The 26,171-nt window shown below is 37.8% G+C and overlaps 1 protein-coding gene across 6 annotated transcripts in view; it reads right to left on the reverse strand.

The window, feature by feature from the left end:
* Positions 1-232: 232 nt before the first annotated feature.
* Positions 233-26,171, reverse strand: part of ICA1L (islet cell autoantigen 1 like) — a 93,034-nt gene continuing 67,095 nt past the window's right edge. For 5 of the 6 annotated variants that reach the window (XM_045480787.1, XM_045480792.1, XM_045480789.1 and 2 more), the window contains 2 exons: positions 23,009-23,098; positions 233-3,401 (listed from right to left, as the gene is read on the reverse strand). In XM_045480787.1, the coding sequence (XP_045336743.1) occupies positions 3,286-3,401; positions 23,009-23,098 (206 nt within the window). In that variant the 3' untranslated portion in view covers positions 233-3,285. The remainder of the gene's footprint in view (positions 3,402-23,008; positions 23,099-26,171) is intronic. The other variant, XM_045480791.1, reaches the window with a different exon arrangement.

Below are 26,171 nucleotides of genomic sequence, written 5' to 3' on the forward strand. Positions count from 1 at the left end.
GAAATAAACTAGATCAGTACTGCCTTTCTTCTTTTTATTCCTGCCTTCAGCAAGTCAGGTTAAATACTATGCTTATATTTCATTGGTTGTTTCTAGGCTCAAAATTTTGATATTTTTATGGTTTGTATTTTGTTAGTGTATTTACACACAAAAAATACACATTCTGTTATTTCCCATATCTTACAAAGTCCCTTCTGTAATGAAGTTAAAAAGAATCAGTCTCACAAAGATATTAATTGCCTTGGTTTTATTTTCATTTTGTGTTATCTATAGCAATTCAAACTACCTTTTTACTACTATGGTCCTGAGGTAAAACCTAAATTTTTGAATAGGTTAACAATAATTGCGTTTGTGTTGAATATTTCAGGAAATAAATTTTGTTTTATGCCATCTTGTAATCTCTATTAAAAGAGGCTCAGTAAAATAGAGCATAAACTTCCTTTTGTTCTTAAGCTGTAAAGACCTCTACATTTCCAGATGGTCTATAAAGATAGTTACGTGAAATAAATATCTATAGTTGAAATGCAAACACTTTTCATTGTGCAAATACTGAAACCTATTTTTTACAATACAGTTTGTTTCTAACCATATCAGAGCTATGTTTTACAATTAATGAAAGATTTCAAAAAAAATACAAAGTTACATCAATCTGATCTTAATATGCCCTGGTATTCCTGTCTAATTTGTAAAGTGGTTGTAAGAAAGATTAGACAAGTTTTAGTTCTTCAGGGCTTTTCAAAGGTTAAATGCATTCTTATTTGGAATTAAAAAGTAGGAGATATTATTTTCCCCCATTTAATATAAAAACGATACATTTACTTTGAGAGAGTTCTCAGCTTACCTTTGGTTAAGGTTAATTAATTTACTTCTTATTGAATGTTTGATCTAGATTTAGGCAAATAGCAACTGATCACCTTTGTGTTCTATGTCTATCCTGTCCTTCCTTTCACTCCCTAATAAAAATGTGGTTTGTTTCCTTTATTAGCAATGTAGGTGTAATATAGCCAGATTTCTGCTTCTGGCCTGTAATGACTGAACTTCAAATAATACTGAAAAAAATATGGTTACCTTCACTTTAGTAACAAAGTTTTCAATGTGCTCTTCAAAAATGGAGTTAGATTTGTTGAAATTATAACTGAACTTGCTAAGCCAGTTAATGTTACTTTCGGGTTAAAGGAACAACCACACACTCTGTATTGAGAGAAGAAATTTTAAGAGAATCTCAGAACTGAATAAGATCTATTGTGTGTGAGGGTTTTTTTTTTTTTTTTTTTTTTTGAGGACTTTTGTTCTTTCTTTGAAAATTGAAGTCATTATCTGTACACATTTATAGTCTGAGATTCAGGGTTCTGGCTTGGCGAAACCAGTGGTTTTCCTCTTTGGTGAGGTGTCTTTGTTTATACAAGATAATGTGCATGTGAAGGAAATACACAAATTATTTCTGAACTAATGCATTAGTGAAAGGAAATTAGTTAAAGAAAAATGGCACAAACTCATGATATAAAGTTAGCAATTTCTGGAAGTTGAGAGCATAGAGTCACCATAGGCATAGAATTTAAATTATGATTATGAATCACGACCCTTGGTGATTGAATTTGGCAGAACACTAACAGTACTAATGCATTCTGGAGAATTTTACTGAATAAAAAAATCCTTCTGAAAGGATAACCAAATAAAAAAATGGAAATAAGCATGAAAAGATTACATAATCTTTTCCTGAGTCCATGTTTCTGATCCTCAGGTAAGGTCTTTCCAGCCTCTGCAGTATTGCAACATAGTAGCGATTTTCTGGAGAGCTCCTGGGTGGTTCAGATTGTAGCTAGGCCAGAATGCTATGCATGGAGGTGGATGGCACTTTACCCACCCTGTTTCTTCTATATACAGTGACTCAGACATTGCAATCCATTCTTTTGTAAACAATCAATAAGCTTGTTTAAAACTAGGAGCACATGGAAACTGCTGTGAACAACTTAGTTAAAATGTTTCCTTATGGAGATGCAATGAACTGGATGTCAAAAATAAGAATTTCTTATTCTGAAGAAATTGTCTCAAAACAGAGGGTGGGCAAGAAAAAAGAACAGGATATTGACTGACACATTTATACAGTGGCTATGTGTTCATTAGCTTACACTAACTTCCCTCCAGTAAGGATAACAGTTTTTCCATAGTAATCAAACAGAGCCTCAGATGATGTCACCCACAAAAAGGAAAAAAGTGGAAAAATAAGACCGGTTCTTACTGATCATGTAGAGCCTTCTATGATGGCCAGAAAATCTTGGTTAAATCATGTCAAGAAAAAGGTTGTAAGTGAATGTGTAAGGATAGGTGTACCCTTACATGTATAAGGATAAGTTGTTTAGCATTTTTCCCTCATTCAGAAAGAAGTTTCTGGGTAATTTCAGGAATACTATTGCCACTTGCTTAGGGATTGTCCTCCCCTTGTTTTCTTTTCAGAAAGAATATGAATACTGTATATTACGGTAGCAATGTGTAAAAAAAAAAAAAAAAAAAAAAAAAACAACTAGGCCCGGAGACACCTGTACAATGTCTTGAATGTTACTAGACATTCTTGTGGCTTAGGAGATGGGTTATGTTTCTACAGAGGATGGATTTAGCAAACAAATCATCCTGCTACTTCCCTATGAAAATTCAATCATGGAATTTAGGGGTGTCCATGATTCTGTATGAAGGAAAAAAACTAATACTACATTTTAGCCCCCAGGTGGAGAAAAGCACCAAGTTCTCTGTGATTTCATGAAAGCAAATTGAGTTTTCAAATCTTAATCTACTTTTCTAGGTAAAAACAAAACTAGTCTGGTTCTAGTGCTATTTTCCACAACAGAAAACTCCCCCTGCTACGGTTTTATTTAAAAACCAACCCCAAATCACAACCCAATTTACATGCTGTCTTTATCCACATATAGAAGTCTCACAGTCAGCAAGGCAACTTGAACATAAAAGGCTTTCCAAAGAAAAAAGCCCAACTCCTTATTTACAGAATTATTCCTTCCTGTTATCTTGAAACAAATTTTGATATCCATTTCACACTCAATAGTTTGTAATATTTTCAACATATTATCAAGATAGCTGCAGATCCAAGATATTAAAGAGATACTTAATCTATTCAGATGTGGTCCTTACCATCTGTTTAAAGTTGGCTAAAAAGTGTTATATCCACAAACACGATGCTTTTGTGTATGTGTTACAATATAAACTCCTTTCCACAAAGGCAGTATGTTGTAAAACTGATGTCTCAAGGCCACTGAAGTGACGACATAATTTCAATCAAGCATTAAGAAGTTCATCATCTGAGTGTCCAATAGCATCTGGGTTTGAAAGTGGATCCAAGTCTGCAAATAGATTGAACCAGGCTGACATGTCTTGGTTACCACTGCTGGGAGCTATTAAAGAAGAAAAAACACAATGAAGAGTCTCATATTTTTTAAATCACATTACCATTTACATGATTTTAAAGTAGATGCTTCTTCTGAATACAAAAATTTAAGACGACTGAGAAGAATGAACTATCAATTACATCTCCTTGGTAACTCTGAGACGTGAATGCAGGTACCTTGTGCTTTGCTGGGGACCTTATATGTATTTTCATGTTGCTCTGAGAAATGATTAAAAGTGAAAAGGCAAATGAGGCACCTGGGTGGATTAGTCGGTTGAGCATCTGACTCAGCTCAGGTCATGATCCCATGGTTCATGGGTTCGAGCCCCATGTTCGGGTTCTGTACTGACAACTCAGAGCCTGGAGCTTGCTTTGGAGTCTGTGTCTCCCTCTCTCTGCCCCTCCCCTTCTCGTTCTCTCTCTCTCTCCCTCCCTCCCTCTCTCTCAAAAAATAAAATTAAAAAGATTTTTTTTCAATTAAAAAAAAAAGTAGGGGCGCCTGGGTGGCGCAGTCGGTTAAGCGTCCGACTTCAGCCAGGTCACGATCTCGCGGTCCGTGAGTTCGAGCCCCGCGTCGGGCTCTGGGCTGATGGCTCAGAGCCTGGACCCTGTTTCCGATTCTGTGTCTCCCTCTCTCTCTGCCCCTCCCCCGTTCATGCTCTGTCTCTCTCTGTCCCAAAAATAAATAAACGTTGAAAAAAAAAAAAAAGTAAAAAAGGCAGGTGGTAGTAAAGGCTTCTTAGAAACACTGAGATGGGTACCTGGGTGACTTAGTTGGTTAGGTGTCCAACTTCAGCTCAGGTCATGATCTCACAGTTCATGAGTTTGAGCCCCATGTCAGGCTCTGTGCTGACAGCTCAGAACCTGGAGCCTGCTTGGGATTCTGTGTCTCCCTCTCTCTCTGCCCCTCCCTCACTCACATTCTGTCTGTCTCTCTCAAAAATAAAAAAAAAGAAACACTGAGATAGTTTATAGAAGTCTCTCAGGTAAGGTTCAAAAGTAAAAGTAACGTTTGTTCCTACAAAGTAGGAACATTACATTTGTAAAGGTGTTTAAAAATCTACATGATAAAATACTGAAATATTAAACATAAGGGGAAGAAAATCCTTCCGATCCTATTACATTAACATACCCAACAGTTCCTATTTTGGTTTACAGCAGTTTCCTTTGTCTTTTCCATGTGCACTTTACAAATTCTTGATGAACATCTTATAGAGTGGATTGTGTTCAGGTACAACTTTCTGTTAACCAATTCCCTCTTACCTCTCTGTGGAGACTAGAAAACCATATATATCAATAGTCTACAGGTTGTACTAGGGCAAATATTTCAAGGATATACATTTAGACTCAAGGCTGAGACTAGAAAAAGAATGCACAATGGCACACAAGTGAGTCATCTCAGAAGGCTATGCTCTTGAAGGTCAAAGGATCCAGTAGCAGAGTTAAGACCCAGGGGACAATATGAAAACCTAGATATGAAATGAGTGACTCAGTGAGAAGAGAATGGAAAGCAATCATATGCAGAAGAGTCTAGGTCAACCCTCTTTTACAAACATGGTTCCCACTTTCCACAAACCAGTGGACTCTAGTTTGGACTGTGGAGGATCCCATTCCTCAAAGATAAGGACAGAGTGAAAGGCTTCTGTTTATGTCCACTCTATTTCTAGAAAACTCCCAAGTTAGTGTCAGTTCTGGCCTTGAGTCCTCAGCACACTACCTACTAATAAGTAATTATGGCAGGTCATTTAACCTCAAGGGCTCTTATTTACTCATCTGTAAAGTAGTAATAATTTATCATTAAACTAGAATACCTGAGAGTGAACAAGGGGCCCATTATTAATAAGTATCCTGGAAAAGAGCAATACAGACCTACCTCAAGAAGGAAGAAAATTTTCAAACAACCTAATCATACATGTAAAGGAGCTAGAAAATGAAGAAGAAACAAAACCCAAAACCAATAGAAGGAAATAAAGATTAGAGTGGAAATAAAAGAGAAATTTAAAAATCCCAATAAGACAGATCAATCAAACTGGGAGCTGGTTCTTTGAAAAGATCATAAAATTGATAAACCTTTAGCCAGACTCATTAAAAAAAAAAAAAAAGGACTCAAAATCAGAACTGAAAGAGGAGAAATAACACCACAGAAAGGATAAGAGAGTATTATGAAAAGTTATATGCCAAAAAATTGGACAACCTAGAAGAAATGGATAAATTCACAGAAACATATCTCCCAAAACTGAATCAGAGGAAATAGAAAATTTGAACAGACCAATTAACAGCAATGAAATTGAATCAGTAATAAAAAAAAAAAAAAATCCCCAGACCGGATACCTTCACTGGCAAATTCTACCAAACATTTAAAAAAGCATTAATACCTATCCTTCCCAAACTATTCCAAAAAGTACAAGAGGAAGGAAAACTTCTAAATTCATTACGTGCATTTGTAAATTCATGTATATGTGATATACATGATAAAGAAAACACAAAAAAAAGAGAACTACAGGCCAATATCTCTCAATATAGACGCAAAAATCCTCAACAAAACACTAGCAAACTGAATCCAACCATACACTAAAAAAAAATCATTCACCACGATCAAGTGGGATTTATTCCTGGAATACAAGGTGGTTCATTATTTGTAAATCAATCAATGAGATACATCACATCAATAAGAAAAAGGATAAACACCAGATGGTCATTTCAACAGATGCAGAAAAAGCATGTGACATGATAAGTAAGTACAATATCCATTCAGGATAAAAACCCTCAACAAAGCAGGTCTAGAGGGAATATAACTCAACATAATAAAGCCATTATATAAAAAAAACCATAGCTAACCTCATATTCAATTGTGAAAACTGAGAGCTTTTCCTTTAAGGTCAAGAACAAGATAAGGATGCCTACTCTTACCACTTTTATTCAACATAGTACTGGAAGTCCTAGCCACAGCAATTAGTCAACATAAAGAAATAAAAGGCATCCAAACTGGTAAGGAAGAAGTCAAACTTCCACTATTTGTAAATGACATGATTATATATAGAAAAAACCCAAAAGACTCCACCAAAAAAGTACTAGAACTGACAAATGTATTAAAGTTGCAGGACACAAAATCAATGTATAGAAATCCATTTCATTCCTATACACTAATAATGAAGCAGCAAAAAGTGAAATTAAGAAAATAATCCCATTTACAATTACACCAAAAATAATAAAATTCTCAGGAATAAACTTAACCAAGGATGTCAAAAGCTGTACTCTGGAAATTATAACACACTGATGAAAGAAATTGAAGATGACACAAATAAATGGACAGATGCTCATGGACTGGGAGAACAAACACTGTTAAATGTCCATACTACACAAAGAAACCTACAGATTTAATGCAATCCCTATCAAAATACCAACAGCAGTTTTAACTGAACTGAGAACAAATAATCCTAAATTTGCACAGAACCACCAAAGATCCTGAATAGCCAAAGCAATTTTGAAAAAGAAGAACAAAACTGGAGACATCACAATCTCAGATTTCAAGATATATTACAAAACTGTAGTAATCAAAACAATATGGTACAAAAAGAAAAAACAGTATGGTACTGGCACACCAATAAACACATAGATCAATGGAACATAACAGAGAACTCAGAAATAAATCCACAGTTATATGGTTCATTAGTCTATGATAAAGGGGCAAGAATATGCAATGGGAAAAAAGTCTCTTCAACAAATGGGCTGGGAAAACCGTAGCACCTTCTTACCATACACAAAAATAAACTCAAATGGATTAAAGACCTAAATGTGAGACTTAAAGCAATAAAAATCCTAGAAGAGAGCATGGGCAGTCATTTCTCTGACATTGGTCATTCTAGCTATGTCTCCTGAGGAAAGGGAAACAAAAGCAAATATAAACAATTAAGACAATATCAAAGTTAAAAAGCTCTGAACAACAAAGGAAACAATCAACAAAAGAGAAAGACAACCTACTGAATAGGAAAAGATAAATGAAGGGCTAGTATCCAAAATACGAAAAGAACTTATACAAATCAACACCCAAAGAATAAATAATCCAATTAAAAATGGGCAGAAGAGGGGCGCCTGAGTGGCTGGGTCGGTTAAGCGGCTGCCTTCAGCTCAGGTCATGATCTCACGGTTCGTGCATTCGAGCCCCACATTAGGCTCTCTGTTGTCTGTGCAGAGACCACTTCGGATCCTCTATCCCCCTTTCTCTCTACATCTTCCTCCCCCACTGGTCCCCCCCTTCTCTCTCTCAAAAATAAATATATTTTTTAAAATAGGCAGAAGGCATGAACAGATATTGTTCCAAAGACATCCAGATGGTCAACAGACACATGAAGAGATGCTCAACATCAGTCATCATCATGGAAATGCAAATCAAAACCACAATGAGATATCACCTCATAACTGTCAGGATGGCTAAAATCAAAAACACATGAAACAACAAGGGTTGGTGAAGATGTAGAGAAAAAGGAACTCTGGCACACTCTTGGTAGGAATGCATATTGGTGCAGCCACTGTGGAGGTTCCTCAAAAAATTAATCAGATGATCCCACTAATGGGTATTTACCCAAATAATGAAAAAACTAAGCCAAAAAGATGTATGTATCTCTATGTTTACTGTAGCATTATTTATAATAGCCAAATTATGGAAGCACTCCATGTGTTCATCAATAGATAAATGGATAAAGAAGATGTGGTATACAGGAAAAGCATGGAAGTTTTTTGTGTGTCTCGTGTCCGTGAAATGCGCCAGACCAATACTAAACCATTCTACACACCTAGAAAACTGATTGGAGGATTAACACAATAATCTGCACAACCTGAACCACAGAATTCAGCAGGTATGTGGTGTGTAGAGGTGAACTTGGGAAGAGAGAAGCTGGTGGTGGGCAGGGAGCCGCCTTTGCAGGTGTAGAGAGGACGGAGACTGGGGTGGGGGAGAATATGGGAAAAGCGCCCCTCCCCAAAAGCAGACAAAGTGGAAAATTGAAACAGCCACAGGGACTAAACTAAAAAGGGAGAAAAGAGAAAGGAGAGGGTTTAAATCCCATGAAGACGGTAAACAAGGGGAGTGCAAAGGCTGAAATTCTGCAGCTTGATACCTGGCGGTGCTCTGGTGGGAAGGGGGAATCCCTAGGGGATCCCTAGGAGGTTCTTGGGCCACATGGAGAAAAGCAGATCCACTGCTGGAAGGACAATTGGTAGAGACTGTTGAAGCCACCTGGTCCCAACAGACCCCAGAAAACAGCCACATTCGCTGGTGCTGGAACAAGGTCGTTAAGTGTGAAGCCTGGTGTCAGATGTGTGTTGTGATTTTCCATAATCCCTGAAAAGCTGCTGTTACACTATCTCACGAACTTTTTCTGGGGCGGGCTGGCCACAGTCTCGGGGCACTGGTAGGAGCAGGGTCCAGCAGGTGTTCCTGGGTGGAGGTGGCATTCAGCCATTGTTCAGTGAGACCTCCCCACAGAGGGACAGAACGGGTCAAAGCCACAGTCCTTCAGAAGTAAGGGACCGGGGAAAACAGCTGCATCTGAGACAAGACGCGGGAGAGGGGTACTGCTTGGTCACGGACAGTGAAGCAGCAGCGAGTGGTTGAAAGCTGAAGACAGAGGACAGTGCACGATTGCTGATCGGAGAGAATGGAGTTCCCATACTAGAGTCTAGGTAGCTGGGTGATGCCATTTTCACCGCTCCTGTGCATGCACATATGGCCTACGAGCGCTGCAGCAGTCAGCCCCAGTGGACTAGAGGCGCCATCTAGTGGGGAACGGAGCTGTTACACTGAGCCCTGCCCAAATGGGCCAACCTCGCCCTTCAAGAACACAAGTCTCACAGCCTACTTAGTTTATGACTATGAAGTGCTACATAGTCTGACTTCTAGGAGAAAACGAAGTAATTTCAGTCCTATTTCAATATGTTAGGAGGTCCATCTATTCAATTTTCTTTCATTTTCTTTTTTTTTCTCTTTTACACTATTCTTTTTCTTGAATACAGAAAGAAGAAATTCATTTTTATTTTCACTTATTAAAATTTTTTTTTACTATATTTTTTACTTTTGTGTAAATTTTTTCAAATTCTATCTTACTTCCATCATTCTATTTTAGTCTACTTCAGTGTATTCACCTTTTCAAATTTTCAAACGATTTCCTTGTTTTTTTTTTCTTTTTCGTTTTTCTTTTTCTTGAATGCAGAAAGTGAAAAACTTCATTTTTACTTTCAATTTCTATTAAAAATATTTTTAATTTTTTTTACTACATTTTTCTCTTTATGTAAATTTTTTTCAAATTCTATTTCCATCACTTTCTTTTAGTCTACTACAGTACACTAAAAGTATTCACTTTCTCAAATTTTCAAACGATTTTTTTTCTCTTTTTTTTTTTTTTAGTTTCTTTTTCTTGAATATAGAAAGAAAAAAATCATATTTATTTTTACTTTTTATTAAAAATATTTTTTTCCGAGGGGGTTCTGGGAAGATGGCAGCATAGGAGGATGCTGGGCTCACCGCGTCCTGCAGATCAGTTAGATTCCACCCACACCTGCTTAAATAACCCAGAAAATCGCCAGAAGACAGAATGGATTCTCTGGAGCCAAGTGTAGACAAGAGGTCCACAGAAGAGGGTAGGAAGGGCAGAGAGGCGGTGTGCGCTACACAGACTGGTGGGAGGGAGCCGGGGCGGAAGGTGGCCCACCGGCAAAGCAGAGACCCCAGGTCTGGCTTGCAAAAACGGAGGGGCCGGACGGAGTGTGTTCTGACAGCAAGCGGGACTTAACATCTGGAAGGTTATAACTTAACAGATCTACTAAGAGAGCGGGAGGGATGGAGGACAACAGGAGGGAGAGTTGTTGAGCCCTGGACAACAGAGTGAAGATTGGCGGGGAACAAAGACACTCGCCAGCGCCATCTCCCTCACCCATCCCCCAGCCGAAACCACAAAGGGAACCAGTTCCTGTCAGGGAACTTGCTTGCACTGCGTAAACCCCAACGCTGTGCTTCTGCGGATCCATCCCTCCAGTAGCAGGTCTGACTCCCTCCGCAGGGCCCCTCCCTAAGCGGATCTCCAAAGGAAAAGCGAGCTGAGCCTGCGCCTCCTGCCCCTGTGCACCTTGCCAATCCACCCCAGCTAATACGCCAGATCCCCAGCACCACAAGCCTGGCAGTATGCAAGTAGCCCAGACAGGCCACGCAACCCCACCCCACAGTGAATCTCGCCCCTAGGAGAGGGGAAGAGAAGGTACACACAAGTCTGACGGTGGCCCCAGAGGTGGGCTGGGGGCAGACATCAGGTCTGACTGCGGCCCCGCCCACCACACAAGTTATTCAAGACAGCACAAGGGAAGTGCCCTGCAGTTCTGCACCACTCCAGGGACTATCCAAAAAGACGAAATGGAAGAATTCCCCTCAAAAAAACTTCCAGGAAATAACAACAGCTGATGAACTGATCATAAAGGATTTAAACAATATAACAGAAAGTGAATTTAGAATAATAGTCATAAAATTAATCGCTGGACTTGAAAACATTATAAAGGACAGCAGAGAATCTATTGCTACAGAGATCAAAGGACTAAGGAACAGCCAGGAGGAGCTAAAAGATGATATAAATGAGTGGCAAAATAAAATGGAGACGACCACGGCTCAGACTGAAGAGGCAGAGGAGAGAATAGGGGAACTAGAAGATAAAATTATGGAAAAAGAAGAGGCTGAGAAAAAGAGAGATAAAAAAATCCAGGAGTATGAGGGGAAAATTAGAGAACTAAGTGAGGCCTAAAGAGAAATAATCTACGCATAATTGGTATTCCAGAGGAGGAAGAGAGAGGGAAAGGTGCTGAAGGTGTACTTGAAGAAATAATAGCTGAGAACTTCCCTGATCTGGGGAAGGAAAAAGGCATTGAAATCCAAGAGGCACAGAGAACTCCCTTCAGATGTACCTTGTTTCGAACTTCTGCATGACATACCATAGTGAAACTGGCAAAACACAAGGATAAAGAGAAAATTCTGAAAGCAGCTAGGGATAAATGTGCTCTAACATATAAAGGGAGACCAATAAGACTCGTGACGGATCTCTCTACTGAAACTTGACAGGCCAGAAAGGAATGGCAGGAAATCTTCAATGTGATGAACAGAAAAAATATGCAGCCGAGAATCCTCTATCCAGCAAATCTGTCATTTAGAATAGAAGGAGAGATAAAGGTCTTCCCAAACAATAAAAACTAAGGAATTTATCACCACTAAACCAGCCCTACAAGAGATCCTAAGGGGGATCCTGTGAGACAAAGTACCAGAGACATCGCTACAAGCATGAAACCTACAGACATCACAATGACTCTAAACCCGTATCTTTCTATAATAACACTGAATGTAAATGGAGTAAATGCGCCAACCAAAAGACACAGGGTATCAGAATGGATAAAAAAAAACCAACACCCATCTATTTGCTGTCTACATGAGACTCATTTTAGACCTGAGGAACTTTCAGATTGAAAGTGAGGGGATGGAGAACTATTTATCATGCTACTGGCAGTCAAAAGAAAGCTGGAGTAGCCATACTTATATCAGACAAACTAGACTTTAAATTAGAGGCTGTAACAAGAGATGAAGAGGGGCATTATATAATAATTACACGGTCTATCCATCAAGAACTAACAATTATAAATGTCTATGCGCCGAATATGGGAGACCCCAAATATATAAAACAATTACTCACAAACATAAGCAACCTTATTGACAAGAATGTGGTAATTGCAGGGACTTTAATACCCCACTTACAACAATGGATAGATCTTCTAGACACAGGATCAATAAAGAAACAAGGGCCCTGAATGATACATTGGATCAGATGGACTTGACAGATATATTTAGAATTCTGCATCCCAAAGCAACAGAATATACTTTCTTCTCGAGTGCACATGGAACATTCTCCAAGACAGATCACATACTCGGTCACAAAACAGCCCTTCATAAGTATACAAGAATTGAGATCATACCATGCATACTTTCAGACCACAACGCTATGAAGCTTGAAATCAACCACAGGAAAAAGCCTGGAAAACCTCCAAAAGCATGGAGGTTAAAGAACAGTGTACTAAAGAATGAATGGGGGGAAAAAAAAAGAATGAATGGGTCAACCAGGCAATTAGAGAAAAAATTTAAAAATATATGGAAACAAACAAAAATGAAAATACAACAATCCAAACACTTTGGGATGCAGCAAAGGCAGTCCTGAGAGGAAAATACATTGCAATCCAGGCCTATCTCAGGAAACAAGAAAAATCCCAAATACAAAATCTAACAGCACACCTAAAGGAAATAGAAGCAGAACACCAAAGACACCCCAAACCCAGCAAGAGAAATAATAAAGATTAGAGCATAAATAAACAATATAGAATCTAAAAATCTGTAGAGCAGATCAGTGAAACCAAGAGTTGGTTTTTTGAAAAAATAAACAAAATTGATAAACCTCTAGCCAGGCTTCTCAAAAAGAAAAGGGAGATGACCCAAATAGACAAAATCATGAACGAAAATGGAATTATTACAACCAATCCCTCAGAAATACAAGCAATTACCAGGGAATACTATGAAAAATTATATGCCAACAAACTGGACAACCTGGAAGAAATGGACAAATTCCTAAGCACCCATGCACTTCCAAAACTCAAACAGGAGGAAATAGAAAGCTTCAACAGACCCATAACCAGCAAGGAAATTCAATCAGTTCTCAAAAATCTCCCAACAAATAAGAGTCCAGGACCAGACGGCTTCCCAGGGGAATTCTACCAGACATTTAAAGCAGAGATAATACCTATCCTTCTCAAGCTATTCCAAAAAACAGAAAGGGAAGGAAAACTTCCAGACTCATTCTATGAAATCAGTATTACTTTGATTCCTAAACCAGACAGAGACCCAGCAGAAAAAGAGAACTACAGGCCAATATCCCTGATGAATATGGATGCAAAAATTCTCAACAAGATACTAGCAAATCGAATTCAACAGCATATAAAAAGAATTATTCACCATGATCAAGTGGGATTCATTCCTGGGCTGCAGGGCTGGCTCAACATTCACAAATCAATCAACGTGATACATCACATTAATAAAAGAAAATATAAGAACCATATGATCCTGTCAATCGATGCAGAAAAAGCATTTGACAAAATTCAGCATCCTTTCTTAATAAAAACCCTCGAGAAAGTCGGGATAGAAGGAACATACTTAAACATCATAAAAGCCATTTATGAAAAGCCCACAGCTAATATCATCCTCAATGGGGAAAAACTGAGAGCTTTTTCCCTGAGATCAGGAACACGACAGGGATGTCCACTCTCACCACTGTTGTTTAACATAGTGTTGGAAGTTCTAGCATCAGCCATCAGACAACAAAAGGAAATCAAAGGCATCAATATTGGCAATGATGATGTCAAGCTTTCACTTTTTGCAGATGACATATTATACACGGAAAATCCGATAGACTCCACCAAAAGTCTGCTAGAACTGATATATGAATTCAGCAAAGTTGCAAGATACAAAATCAATGTACAGAAATCAGTTGCATTCTGATACATAAAAATGAAGCAACAGAAAGACAAATAAAGACACTGGTCCCATTCACAATTGCACCAAGAAGCATAAAATACCTAGGAATAAATCTAACCAAAGATGTACAAGATCTATATGCTGAAAATTATAGAAAGCTTATGAAGGAAGTTGAAGAAAATATAAAGAAATGGAAAAACATTCCGTGTTCATGGGTTGGAAGAATAAATATTGTCAAAATGTCAATACTACCCAAAGCAATCTACACATTCAATGCAATCCCAATCAACATTGCACCAGCATTCTTCTTGAAGCTAGAATAAGCAATCCTAAAATTCATATGGAACTACAAAAGGCCCCGAATAGCCAAAGTAATTTTGAAGAAGACCAAAGCAGGAGGCATCACAATCCCAGACTTTAGCCTCTACTACAAAGCTGTAATCATCAAGACAGCATGGTATTGGCACAAAAACAGACACATAGACCAATGGAATAGAATAAATACTTCAGAATTGGACCCACAAATGTATGGCCAACTAATCTTTGACAAGGCAGGAAAGAAGAGCCAATGGAAAAAAGACAGTCTCTTTAACAAATGGTGCTAGGAGAACTGGACAGCAACATGCAGAAGAATGAAACTAGACCACTTTCTTTTTTTTTTTTTTTTTTTTAAGACCACTTTCTTACACCATTCACAAAAATATACTCAAAATGGATAAAGGACCTGAATGTGAGACAGGAAACCATCTAAACCCTAGAGGAGAAAGCAGGAAAAGACCTCTCTGACCTCAGCCGCAGCACTTTCTTACTTGACACATCCCCAAAGGCAAGGGAATTAAGAGCAAAAATGAACTATTGGGGCCTCATCAAGATAAAAAGCTTCTGCACAGGAAAGGAAACAATCAACAATACTAAAAGGCAACCAACGGAATGGGAAAAGATATCTGCAAATGACATATCGGACAAAGGGCTAGTATCCAAAATCTATAAAGAGCTCACCAAACTCCACATCCGAAAAACAAATAATCCAGGGAAGCAATGAGCAGAAAACATTAATAGACACTCTAAAGAAGACACCCAGATGGCCAACAGGCACATGAAAAGATGCTCAACATCGCTCATCAGGGAAATACAAATCAAAACCACACTCAGATATCACCTCACGCCAGTCAGAGTGGCTAAAATGAACAAATCAGGAGACTATAGATGCTGGCGAGGATGTGGAGAAACGGGAACCCTCTTGCACTGTTGGTGGGAATGCAAACTGGTGCAGCCGCTCTGGAAAACAGTGTGGAGGTTCCTCAAAAAATTAAAAGATATGGGGCGCCTGGGTGGCGCAGTCGGTTAAGCATCCGACTTCAGCCAGGTCACGATCTCGCGGTCCGTGAGTTCGAGCCCCGCGTCGGGCTCTGGGCTGATGGCTCGGAGCCTGGAGCCTGTTTCCGATTCTGTGTCTCCCTCTCTCTCTGCCCCTCCCCCGTTCATGCTCTGTCTCTCTCTGTCCCAAAAATAAATAAACGTTGAAAAAAAAAATTAAAAAAAAAAAAATTAAAAGATAGATCTACCCTATGAGCCAGCAATAGTACTGCTAGGAATTTACCCAAGGGATACAAGAGTGCTGATGCATAGGGGCACTTGTACCCCAATGTTTATAGCAGCACTCAACAATAGCCAAATTGTGGAAAAAGCCTAAATGTCCATGAACTGATGAACGGATAAAGAAATTGTGTTTTATATACACAATGGAGTACTACGTGGCAATGAGAAAGAATGAAATAGGGCCCTTTGTAGCAATGTGGATGGAACTGGAAAGTGTGATGCTAAGTGAAATAAGCCATACAGAGAAAGACAGATACCATATGTTTTCACTCTTATGTGGATCCTGAGAAACTTAACAGAAACCCATGGGGAGGGGAACAAAAAAAAAAGAGGTTAGAGTGGGAGAGAGCCAAAGCATAAGAGACTGTTAAAAACTGAGAACAAACTTAGGGCTGATGGGGGGTGGGAGGGAAGGGAGGGTGGGTGATGGGTAATGAAGAGGGCATCTTTTGGGATGAGCACTGGGTGTTGTATGGAAACCAATTTGACAATAAATTTCATATATTAAAAAAATAAAGAAATAAAAGTTTTCAAAAGCAAGAAAAAATTTTTTTCCTACTATATTCTTTACTTTTGTGTAATTTTTTTTCAAATTCTATTTTACTCCCATCATCTTAGTCTACTTCAGTGTATTACTTTTTTCAAATTCTCAAACGATTTCCTTTTTTTCCCTCCCTTTTTTTTTCTCTAATCAGTCCAACCACTTTCAACACTCAGACCAAAACATGCCTAGGATCTAGCATCATTTATTAGATTTTGTGTATGTGTGTGTTTCATTTTTTAATTTTAATATATTTTTAATTTTAATTTTTCTACTTTATTAATTCCTTTTCTCCTTTTGAAATGACAAAACCAAAGAATTCACCCCAAAATAAAGAGCATGAGGAAATGACAGCCAGGGATTTAACCAACACAGATACAAGCAAGATGTCTGAACCAGAATTTAGAATCACGATAATAAGAATACAAGCTGGAGTCGAAAATAGACTAGAATTCCTTTCTGCAGAGATAAAACAAGTAAAAACTAGTCAGAATGAAATAAAAAAAGCTATAACTGAGCTGCAATCACGGATGGATGCTGCGGTGGCAAGGATGGATGAGGCAGAACAGAGACTCAGCGATATAGAGGACAAACTTACAGAGAATAATAAAGCAGAAAAAAGAGGAAGATTAAGGCAAAAGAGCACGATTTAAAAATTAGAGAAATCAGTGACTCATTAAAAAGGAACAACATCAAAATCATAAGGGTCCCAGAAGAGGAAGAGAGAAAAATGGGGGTAGAAGGGTTATGTGAGCAAATCATAGAAGAAAACTTTCCTAACCTGGGGAAAGACACAGATATCAAAATCCAGGAAGCACAGAGGACTCCTATTAGATTCTACAAAAACCGACCATCAACAAGGCATATCATAGTCAAATTCACAAAATACTCAGGCAAGGAGAGAATCATAAAAGCACTAAGGGAAAAAAAGTCCCTAACCTATAAGGGAAGACAGATCAGGTTTGCAACAGACCTATCCACAGTAACTTGGCAGGCCAGAAAGGAGTGGCAGGATATATTCATTCAATGTGCTGAGTCAGAAAAAATATGCAGCCAAGAATTCTTTATCCAGCAAGGCTGTTATTCAAAATAGAAGAGATAAAAAGTTTCCGGAACAATAATAAAAGGAGTTTGTGACCACTAAACCAGCCCTGCAAGAAATTTTAAGGGGGACTCTCTGAGGGGAGAAAAGATGAAAAGATAAATACATACACATACATACATACATACCAAAAGCAACAAAGATTAGAAAGGACCAGAGAACACCACCAGAAACTCCAACTCTACAAGCATCATAAATGGCAATAAAATTCGTATCTTTCAGTAGTCACCGTAAACATCAATGGACTCAATGCTCCAATCAAAAGACACAGGGTAACAGAATTGATAAGAAAACAAGATCCATCTATTTGCAGTTTACAAGAGACCCACTTTAGACCTAAAGACACTTTCAGATTAAAAATAAGGGGATGGAGAAGCATCTATCATGCTAATGGTCAACAAAAGAAAGCCGGAGTAGCCATACTTATATCAGACAATCTAGACTTTTAAGACTGTATTAAGATGCAGAAGGGCATTATATCATAATCAAGGGGTCTATCACCAAGAAGACCTAACAATTGTAAACATTTATGTGCCAAATGTGGAGCACCCAAATATATAAATCAATTAATCACAAACATAAAGAAACCCATCAATACTAATACCATAAAAGTAGGAGACTTCAACACCCCACTCACAGCAAAGGTCAGATCATCTAATTAAAAAATCAACAAGGAAACAATGGCTTTGAATGATACACTGGACCAGATGGACTCAACAGGTATATTCAGAGCATTTCATCCTAAAGCAGCAGAATACACATTCTTCTCCAGTGAACATGGAATATTCTCCATAATAGACCATATACTGGGACACAAATCAGCCCTCAGCAAGTACAAAAAGATCAAGATCATACCATACATATTTTCAGACCACAACACTGTAACATTGAAATCAACCACAAGAAAAAATTTGGAAAGATAACAAATACTTGGAGACTGAAGAACATCCTACTAAAGAATGAATGGGCTAACCAAGAAGTTAAAGAGGAAATTAAAAAGATCATGGAAGCCAATGAAAATTATAACACCACAACCCAAAAACTCTGGGATGGTCATAGGCAAAGGTGGTCATAAGAGGAAAGTATATAGCAATCCGGGCCTTCCTAAAGAAGGAAGTAAGATCTCAGATACACAACCTAACCTTAAGCCTTAAGGAGCTGGAAAAAGAACAGCAAATAAAATCCAAAACCAGCAGAAGACAGGAAATAATAAAGATTAGAGCAGAAATTAATGCTATTGAAACCAAAAAAAAAAAAAAAAAAAAAAAACCCATAGAACAGATCAATGAAACCAGAAGCTGGTTCTTTGAAAGAATCAACAAAATTGATAAACAAGTAGCCAGTTTGATCAAAAAGAAAAATGAAGGGATCCAAGTAAATAAACTGAAGAATGAAAGAGGAGAGATCACAACCAACACAGCAGAAATAAAAACAATAATAAGAGAATATTATGAGCAATTATATGCCAATAAAATGGGCAATCTGGAAGAAATGGACAAATTTCTAGAAACACATACCCTACCAAAACTGAAACAGGAAGAAATTGCAAATTTGAACAGACCCATAACCAGTAAGGAAATCGAATTAGTAATCAAAAATCTGCCAAAACACAAGAGTCCAGGGCCAGATGGCTTTCCAGGGGAATTCTACCAACCATTTAAGGAAGAGTTAACACCTATTCTCTTGAAGGTGTTCCAAAAACAGAAATGGAAGGAAAACTTCCAAACTCTTTCTATGAAGCCAGCATTACCTTGATTCCAAAAGCAGACAGAGACCCCATTAAAAAGGAGAACTACAGACCAATTTTCCTGATGAACATGGATGTAAAAATCCTCAACAAGATATTAGTCAACTGGATCCAACAATACATTAAAAAAATTATTCACCACAACCAAGGATTTATACCTGGGATGAAGGGCTGGTTCAATATCCGCCAAACAACATGATTCATCACATCAATAAAAGAAAGGACAAGAACCATATGACCTCTCAATAGATGCAGAGAAAGCATTTGACAAAATACAGCATCCTTTCTTGATAAAAACCCTCAAGAAAGGAGGGATAGAAGGAGCATACCTCGAGATCATAAAAGCCATATACGAAAGACCCAACGCTAATATCATTCTCAAGGGGGAAAAACTGAGAGCTTTCCCCCTAAGGTGAGGAACAAGACAGGGATGTCCATTCTTGACACTGTTATTCAACATACTATTGGAAGTCTTAGCCTCTGTAATCAGACAAAACAAAGAAATAAAAGGCATCCACATCGGCCAGGAGGAGGTTCAAACTTTCACTCTTTGCAGATTACATGACACTCTATGAAAATCCCAAAATATTCCGCCAAAAAACTGCTAGAACAGATCCATGAATTCAGCAAAGTGGCAGGATATAAAATCAATGCACAGAAATCGGTTGCATTCCTATACACCAACAATGAAGCAACAGAAAGAGAAATCAAGGAGCCGATCCCATTTACAATTGCACCAAAAGCCATAAAATACCTAGGAATAAATCTAACCAGAGGTGAAAACTCTATACACTGAAAAGTATAGAAAGCTTATGAAAGAAATTGAAGAAGACACAAAAAAATGGAAAAAGATTCCATGCTCCTGGATAGGAAGAACAAATATTGTTAAAATGTCGATACTACCCAAAGCAATCTACATATTCGATGCAATCCCTATCAAAGTAACACCAGCATTCTTCACAGAGCTAGAACAAATAATCCTAAAATTTGTATGGAACCAGAAAAGACCCTGAATAGCCAAAGCAATCTTGAAAAAGAAAACCAAAGCAGGAGGCATCACAGTCCCACACTTCAAGCTATACTACAAAGCTGTAATCATCAAGACAGTATGGTATTGGCACAAGAACAGACACTCAGATCAATGGAACAGAATAGAGAACCCAGAAATGGACCCACAAACATATGGGCAACTAATCTCTGACAAAGCAGGAAAGAATATCCAATGGAATAAAGACAGTCTATTCAGCAAGTGGTGCTGGGAAAACTGGACAGTGACATGCAGAAGAATGAACCTGGACCACTTTCTTACACCATACACAAAAATAAACTCAAAATGGATGAAAGACCTAAATGTAAGACAGGAAGCCATCAAAATCCTCGAGGAGAAAGCAGGCAAAAACCTCTTCGATCTTGGCCGCAGCAACTTCTTACTCAACACGTCTCCAGAGGCAAGGGAAACAAACTAAAGCAAAAATGAACTATTGGGACCTCATCAAAATAAAAAGCTTCTGCACAGCAAAGGAAACAATCAGCAAAACTAAAAGGCAACCTACAGAATGGGAGAAGATATTTGCAAACGACATATCAGATAAAGGGTGAGTATTGAAAATCTATAAAGAACTTATCAAACTCAACACCCAAAAAACAAATAATCCAGTGAAGAAATGGGCAAAAGACATGAATGGGCACTTCTCCAAAGAAAACATCCAGATGGCCAACTGACATATGAAAACATGGTCAACATCACCATCATCAGGGAAACACAAATTAAAACCTCAATAAGATACCACCTCACACCTGTCAGAATGGCTAACATTAACAACTCAGGCAAAAACAGATGTTGGTGAGGATGCAGAGAGAAAGGTTCTCTTTTGCACTCCTGGTGAGAATGCAAGCTGGTGCCGCCACTCTGGAAAACAGTATGGAGGTTCCTCAAAAAGTTAAAAATAGAACTACCCTATGACCCAGCAATTGCACTCTAGGTGTTTATCCAAGCGATACAGGTATTCTGTTTTGAAGGGGCACATGCACCCTAATGTTTATGGCAGCACTATCAACAATAGCCAAAGTATGGAAAGAGCCAAATGTCCATCGATGGATGAAAGGATAAAGAAGATGTGGTGTGTGTGTGTGTGTGTGTGTGTGTGTATGTATATATACATACACACATACACACATACATACATACATACATACCATGCAATGGAGTATTACTAAGCAATCAAAAAGAATGAAATCTTGCCATTTGTAACTACGTGGATGGAACTAGAGGGTATTATGCTAAGCCAAATTAGTCAGAGAAAGACAAATATCACATGCCTTCACTCATATGAAGATTTTAAGACACATAACAAATGAAGGGAAGCAAGGGAAGGGAAGCAAAAATAATATAAAAACAGGGAGAGGGACAAAACATAAGGGACTCTTAAATATGGAGAACAGAGGGTTACTGGCGGGGTTGTCAGAGGGGGTACAGGCTAAATGGGTAAGCTGCATTAAGTAATCTACTCCTGAAATCATTGTTGCACTATATGCTAGCTTGGATGTAAATTTATAAATAAACAAACAAATAAATAAATAAATGGAGGGTAAATTTTGTTTTGTATTTTCTACTACAACAAAAATGTGGAGGGAGTGCTGTGGTGAGAAAATCTTTTCTTTTTTTTTTTATACCACCCATCATTGTAAAGACTGAATCACACAAAAAGCAACAACAATGGATGCTACATCTAAGTAGAAATTCTGATTAAGACCTGGACTTGTGTGCTGTCGCAAAGTGTCTCCTCAGAGACTGCTTAATAACTGCATGAGGATAAAATAACATAAAACAGTAATTATTTAGGAGAAAAAGTACACAACACTTTGAATGGGTGGCCAAAATTAACATTATCAATGAAGGAGAAACAGACTGCATAAACCTTACATCTGGAACCCTGAGACAGGAGGGTCACCTGTGTAGTATTCCAGTCAAGAATGAAGAACCTGAATTTAATCACAATGAAATTCAGATAAAACTGAGATAAGAAATATTCTACTAAAGATAAAAAGCAGTGGAGCAGACTATATTTTATTAAAATTCCCATGTTCAAAAGTCAAAGAAAAACTGTGGAAATGTTTCAGAATAAAAGGGACTAAAGAGACATAGCAACTGAATACATCATGACCCTAGACTCTCGGTCCAGAGGGGTATGTGCTACAGGGGACATTATTGGGTCAACTCACAAAACTGAAATACAAATACATGGTTTGCTTTGTACAAAATACATTAACATTAAATTTCCTGAAGTTTACAAACCATACAGTGGTTATGAAAGAAAATATACCTGTTCTTAGGAAATACAAACTTAAGTATTTTGGGGTAAATGGTCATGATGTATGTAACTCACCCTCAAGTGGTTGAGAATAAAATAACACATGAATCACACACATACACACACACACACACACACACACACACACACACACACCATACATAAAGCAAAATACTAACAGTAGATGAATCTGGATAAAGGGTATACAGGTGTTCTTTGAGCTATTTTCACTTATGTAACACTTGTACATTTGAAATGCTTTCCAATCAAAGTTTTTAAAAATCAACATTAGTGACTAAGATTATCATGTATCTAAAATCCTGACAGAGTATCTGTTTTCTATGCATACCCTACATAGTAACTACAACATGGACCAGTTCTGCAGACAATAATATGGTAAGTACTCAACAAATGTTAGCAATTACTATGTACCAGGCCCTATGCTAAAGGCCCAATGCACTCTTTGTCAATGGGCATCTTGTAATCAAAGAACACCTTCTATCTTAATGGTATTATCCATTACCAACAAACTTAGCACAAAATATTTAAAAAATTAAAGTATAGAATTTACTATGACAAGTTCACAATTTCTATTCAATTTTTTCCATTCTGAGGGATAGCCAGGTATAACTTTCATTTTAATTCATTATGAACAAAATATTTTCCTGGACAATATGAGGCAAAGACTACAAAGTAATTCTTTTCTAAATGTATGTGACTGCAACTGATTGTTAATATGATAATAAAGAATAGAAATAAATAACTTACACTTTGTTAATTTCTTTGGACTCTGTGAAGGCACTGGCTGGTTATCAGTGTGTGAAAGAGGAACTTCTAATCCCCCTTCAGAGGCCCAGCCTAGCAGGGAGGGAAGTAAGGAATTATCCACTGTTAGTCGAATAGGAAGTAGCATCAGAAAAGACAAGAAAACGTAAAAATATCTAATGAGTACTTTAATCCTTCTACTAGGGTGTGATTCTACAAAATAAGAGGCAGAAAATACTTAAAATGTATCTGCAATTATGTAGTCAAATCATCAAGTTTAGTTCCAGGTAGAATTAGATCAGAGTTCCTAACAGTTTTCAAAGTGGTTTTGATATAAATATACAAGTGTTCTTTTTAAATAATTGCAGATATATAAGGCATAGAAAGAGAATTTCTAAGGAGTTGGGAGAGAGGAAATACACCTGACAATTAGAATCTTGAAACCTTTAACTATGTTTATACCCTTGGACTCAGTAATCCTATTCCAGAAATTTACTTAAAGGAAGTTATTTAACTGAAGGAAAAAAAGTGCATGTATGATGAAGTTTTTTTGCAGCATTATCTATATAATGAAAAAGTCAAAAAACCAAGGAAGGAATTTAGCATATTATAGAAGATAAATGTGACAAACTGCTATGCAGTTATTAAAAAGTATCATTATGAACAAACTCAACACCCAAAAAACAAATAATCCAATGAAGAAACGGGCAAAAGATATGAACAGACACTTTTCTAATAAAGACATTCAGATGGCTAAAAGACACATGAAATGATGCTCAACATCATTCATCATAAGAAAAATACAAATCAAAACCACAATGAGATATCACTTTACACCTATTCAGGAAACAGCAGATATTGGTGAGGATGCAGAGAAAAGGGAATGCTTTTGAAATAGTGGTGGGAATGCAAACTGGTACAGCTGCTCTGCAAAACAGTATGGAAGTTTCTCAAAAAATTAAAAATAGAGCGGTGCCTGGGTGGCTCAGTTGGTTACACCTCCAACTTCAGCTCAGATCATAATGTCACAGCTCGTGGGTTCGAGCCCCGTATCAGGCTCTATGCTGACAGCTCAGAACCTGGAGCCTGCTTTGGATTCTGCAACTCTGTCTCTCTCTGCCCCTGCCTGCTCACACTCTGTCTCTCTCTCTCCCTCTCTCAAAAATAAACATTAAAAAAATTAAAAATAGAAACACCCTAAGGCCCAGCAATTGCACTACTATGTATCTACCCAAAGAATACAAAAATGCTGATTTCAAGGGGCACATGTACCCCAATGTTTACAGCAGCACCATCAATAATAGCTAAGTTATGGAAAGGGCCCAAATGTCCATGGACTAATGAATGGCTAAAGAAGATATGATATATACACATACATACAATGGAATACTACTCGCAATCAAAAAGAATGAAATCTTGCCATTTGCAACAAAGTGGATGGAATGAGAGTGTATTATGCTAAGTAAAATAAGTCAGAGAAAGACAAATATACAATTTCACTCATATGTGGAATTAAGAAACAGATGAACATAGGGAAAGGGAAGGGAAAATAAGACCAAAATAGAGAGGGAGGCAAACCATATGAAACTCTTAAATACAGAGAACAAATTGAGGGTTGCTGGAGGGGAGGGGTGGGAGGATGGGCTAAATGGGTGATGGGCATTAAGAAGGGCACTTGTTGGGATGAGCACTGGGTGTTATATGTGAATGACGAATCACTGGGTTCTGCTCCTGAAACCAATACTACACCATATGTTAACTAAATGAAATTTAAATAAATTTTTTTTAAAGTATCATTATGAGGGGCACCTGGCTGGCTCAGTCAGTGGAGCGTGAGACTCTTGGTCTTGGGGTTGTGAGTTTGAGCCTCATGGTGGATGTATAAATTACTTAAAAATAAAATCTTAAAAGTAAAAAGTATTATGAATATGGTTAAATATTTTCTGTAATATGAAAAATTATTTAGTTTATAATTAAAACACAGCACTAGAAAGGAATATAAATTATCCTGTCTACTACCTTCCTTGTACAGAAGAGATCATTTGAAGCCCATGTTCTTACTCAGGGTTCCTAGAACACAGATCTTCTAACTCAGGGCAGCTCACTTTCCTGGTTTACATTACAGGAGAGAAAGAAGTAGACAAAGAAAAGGTGAATCAAGTAGAAAGAGTCCTGTACTAGGAGGCAGAAGACCAGATTTTGGTTCCCTCTTGTTTAAACTGCCTAGTTATCTTGAACAAGACACTCATTAAACACTGAGTATCAACTGCCTCAGTCATTGCATGGGAACGTCTGTCAGCGTGCAGGCAGGGACCAGAACAGATGTTCTAAGTGATAAAGAAATATTGTGGATAATGTATTGCCAGAAAATAAGAAAAGAATTCAGTGCTGCTAGAGATGTGGCAAGTTAAGGAGAAAGAGCAATAGGTATTCACGTGGAGAATGAATCTGTTTGTAAATCTTTATTAGGTCAGTTAGATATGTATGCAAGAATAATTGTTTTCTAAAATTTTATAGCAAAACATCTGAATTATCCTAGATAGAGTGCCTCTTTATCAAATAATACTGTCCTTTCTTACTTCTAGGTTAAATTCTTATTGAGTGATTTAACTGATTTTTATCTTAGCTTAATTTTATTTTTTATTTATTTTTAAATATGAAATTTATTGTTAAATTGGTTTCCATACAACACCCAGTGCTCATCTCAACAGGTGCCCTCCCCAATACCCATCATCCACCCTCCCCTCTCTCCCACCCCCCATCAACCCTCAGTTTGTTCTCAGTTTTTAAGAGTCTCTTATGTTTTGGCTCCCTCCCACTCTAACCTCTTTTTTTTTTTCCCCCTTCCCCTCCCCCATGGTCTTCTGTTAAGTTTCTCAGGATCCACATAAGAGTGAAAACATATGGTATCTGTCTTTCTCTGACTTATTTCACTTAGCATAACACTTTCCAGTTCCATCCATGTCGCTACACAAGGCCCTATTTCATTCTTTCTCATTGCCACGTAGTATTCCATTGTGTATATAAACCACAATTTCTTTATCCATTCATCAGTTCATGGACATTTAAGCTTTTTCCACAATTTGGCTATTGTTGAGTGCTGCTGTAAACATTGGGGTACAAGTGCCCCTATGCATCAGCACTCCTGTACCGCTTGGGTAAATTC

Source organism: Leopardus geoffroyi, chromosome C1 (genome assembly GCF_018350155.1).
Source record: "Leopardus geoffroyi isolate Oge1 chromosome C1, O.geoffroyi_Oge1_pat1.0, whole genome shotgun sequence".
In the NCBI taxonomy this organism is placed as follows: Eukaryota; Metazoa; Chordata; class Mammalia; order Carnivora; family Felidae; genus Leopardus; species Leopardus geoffroyi.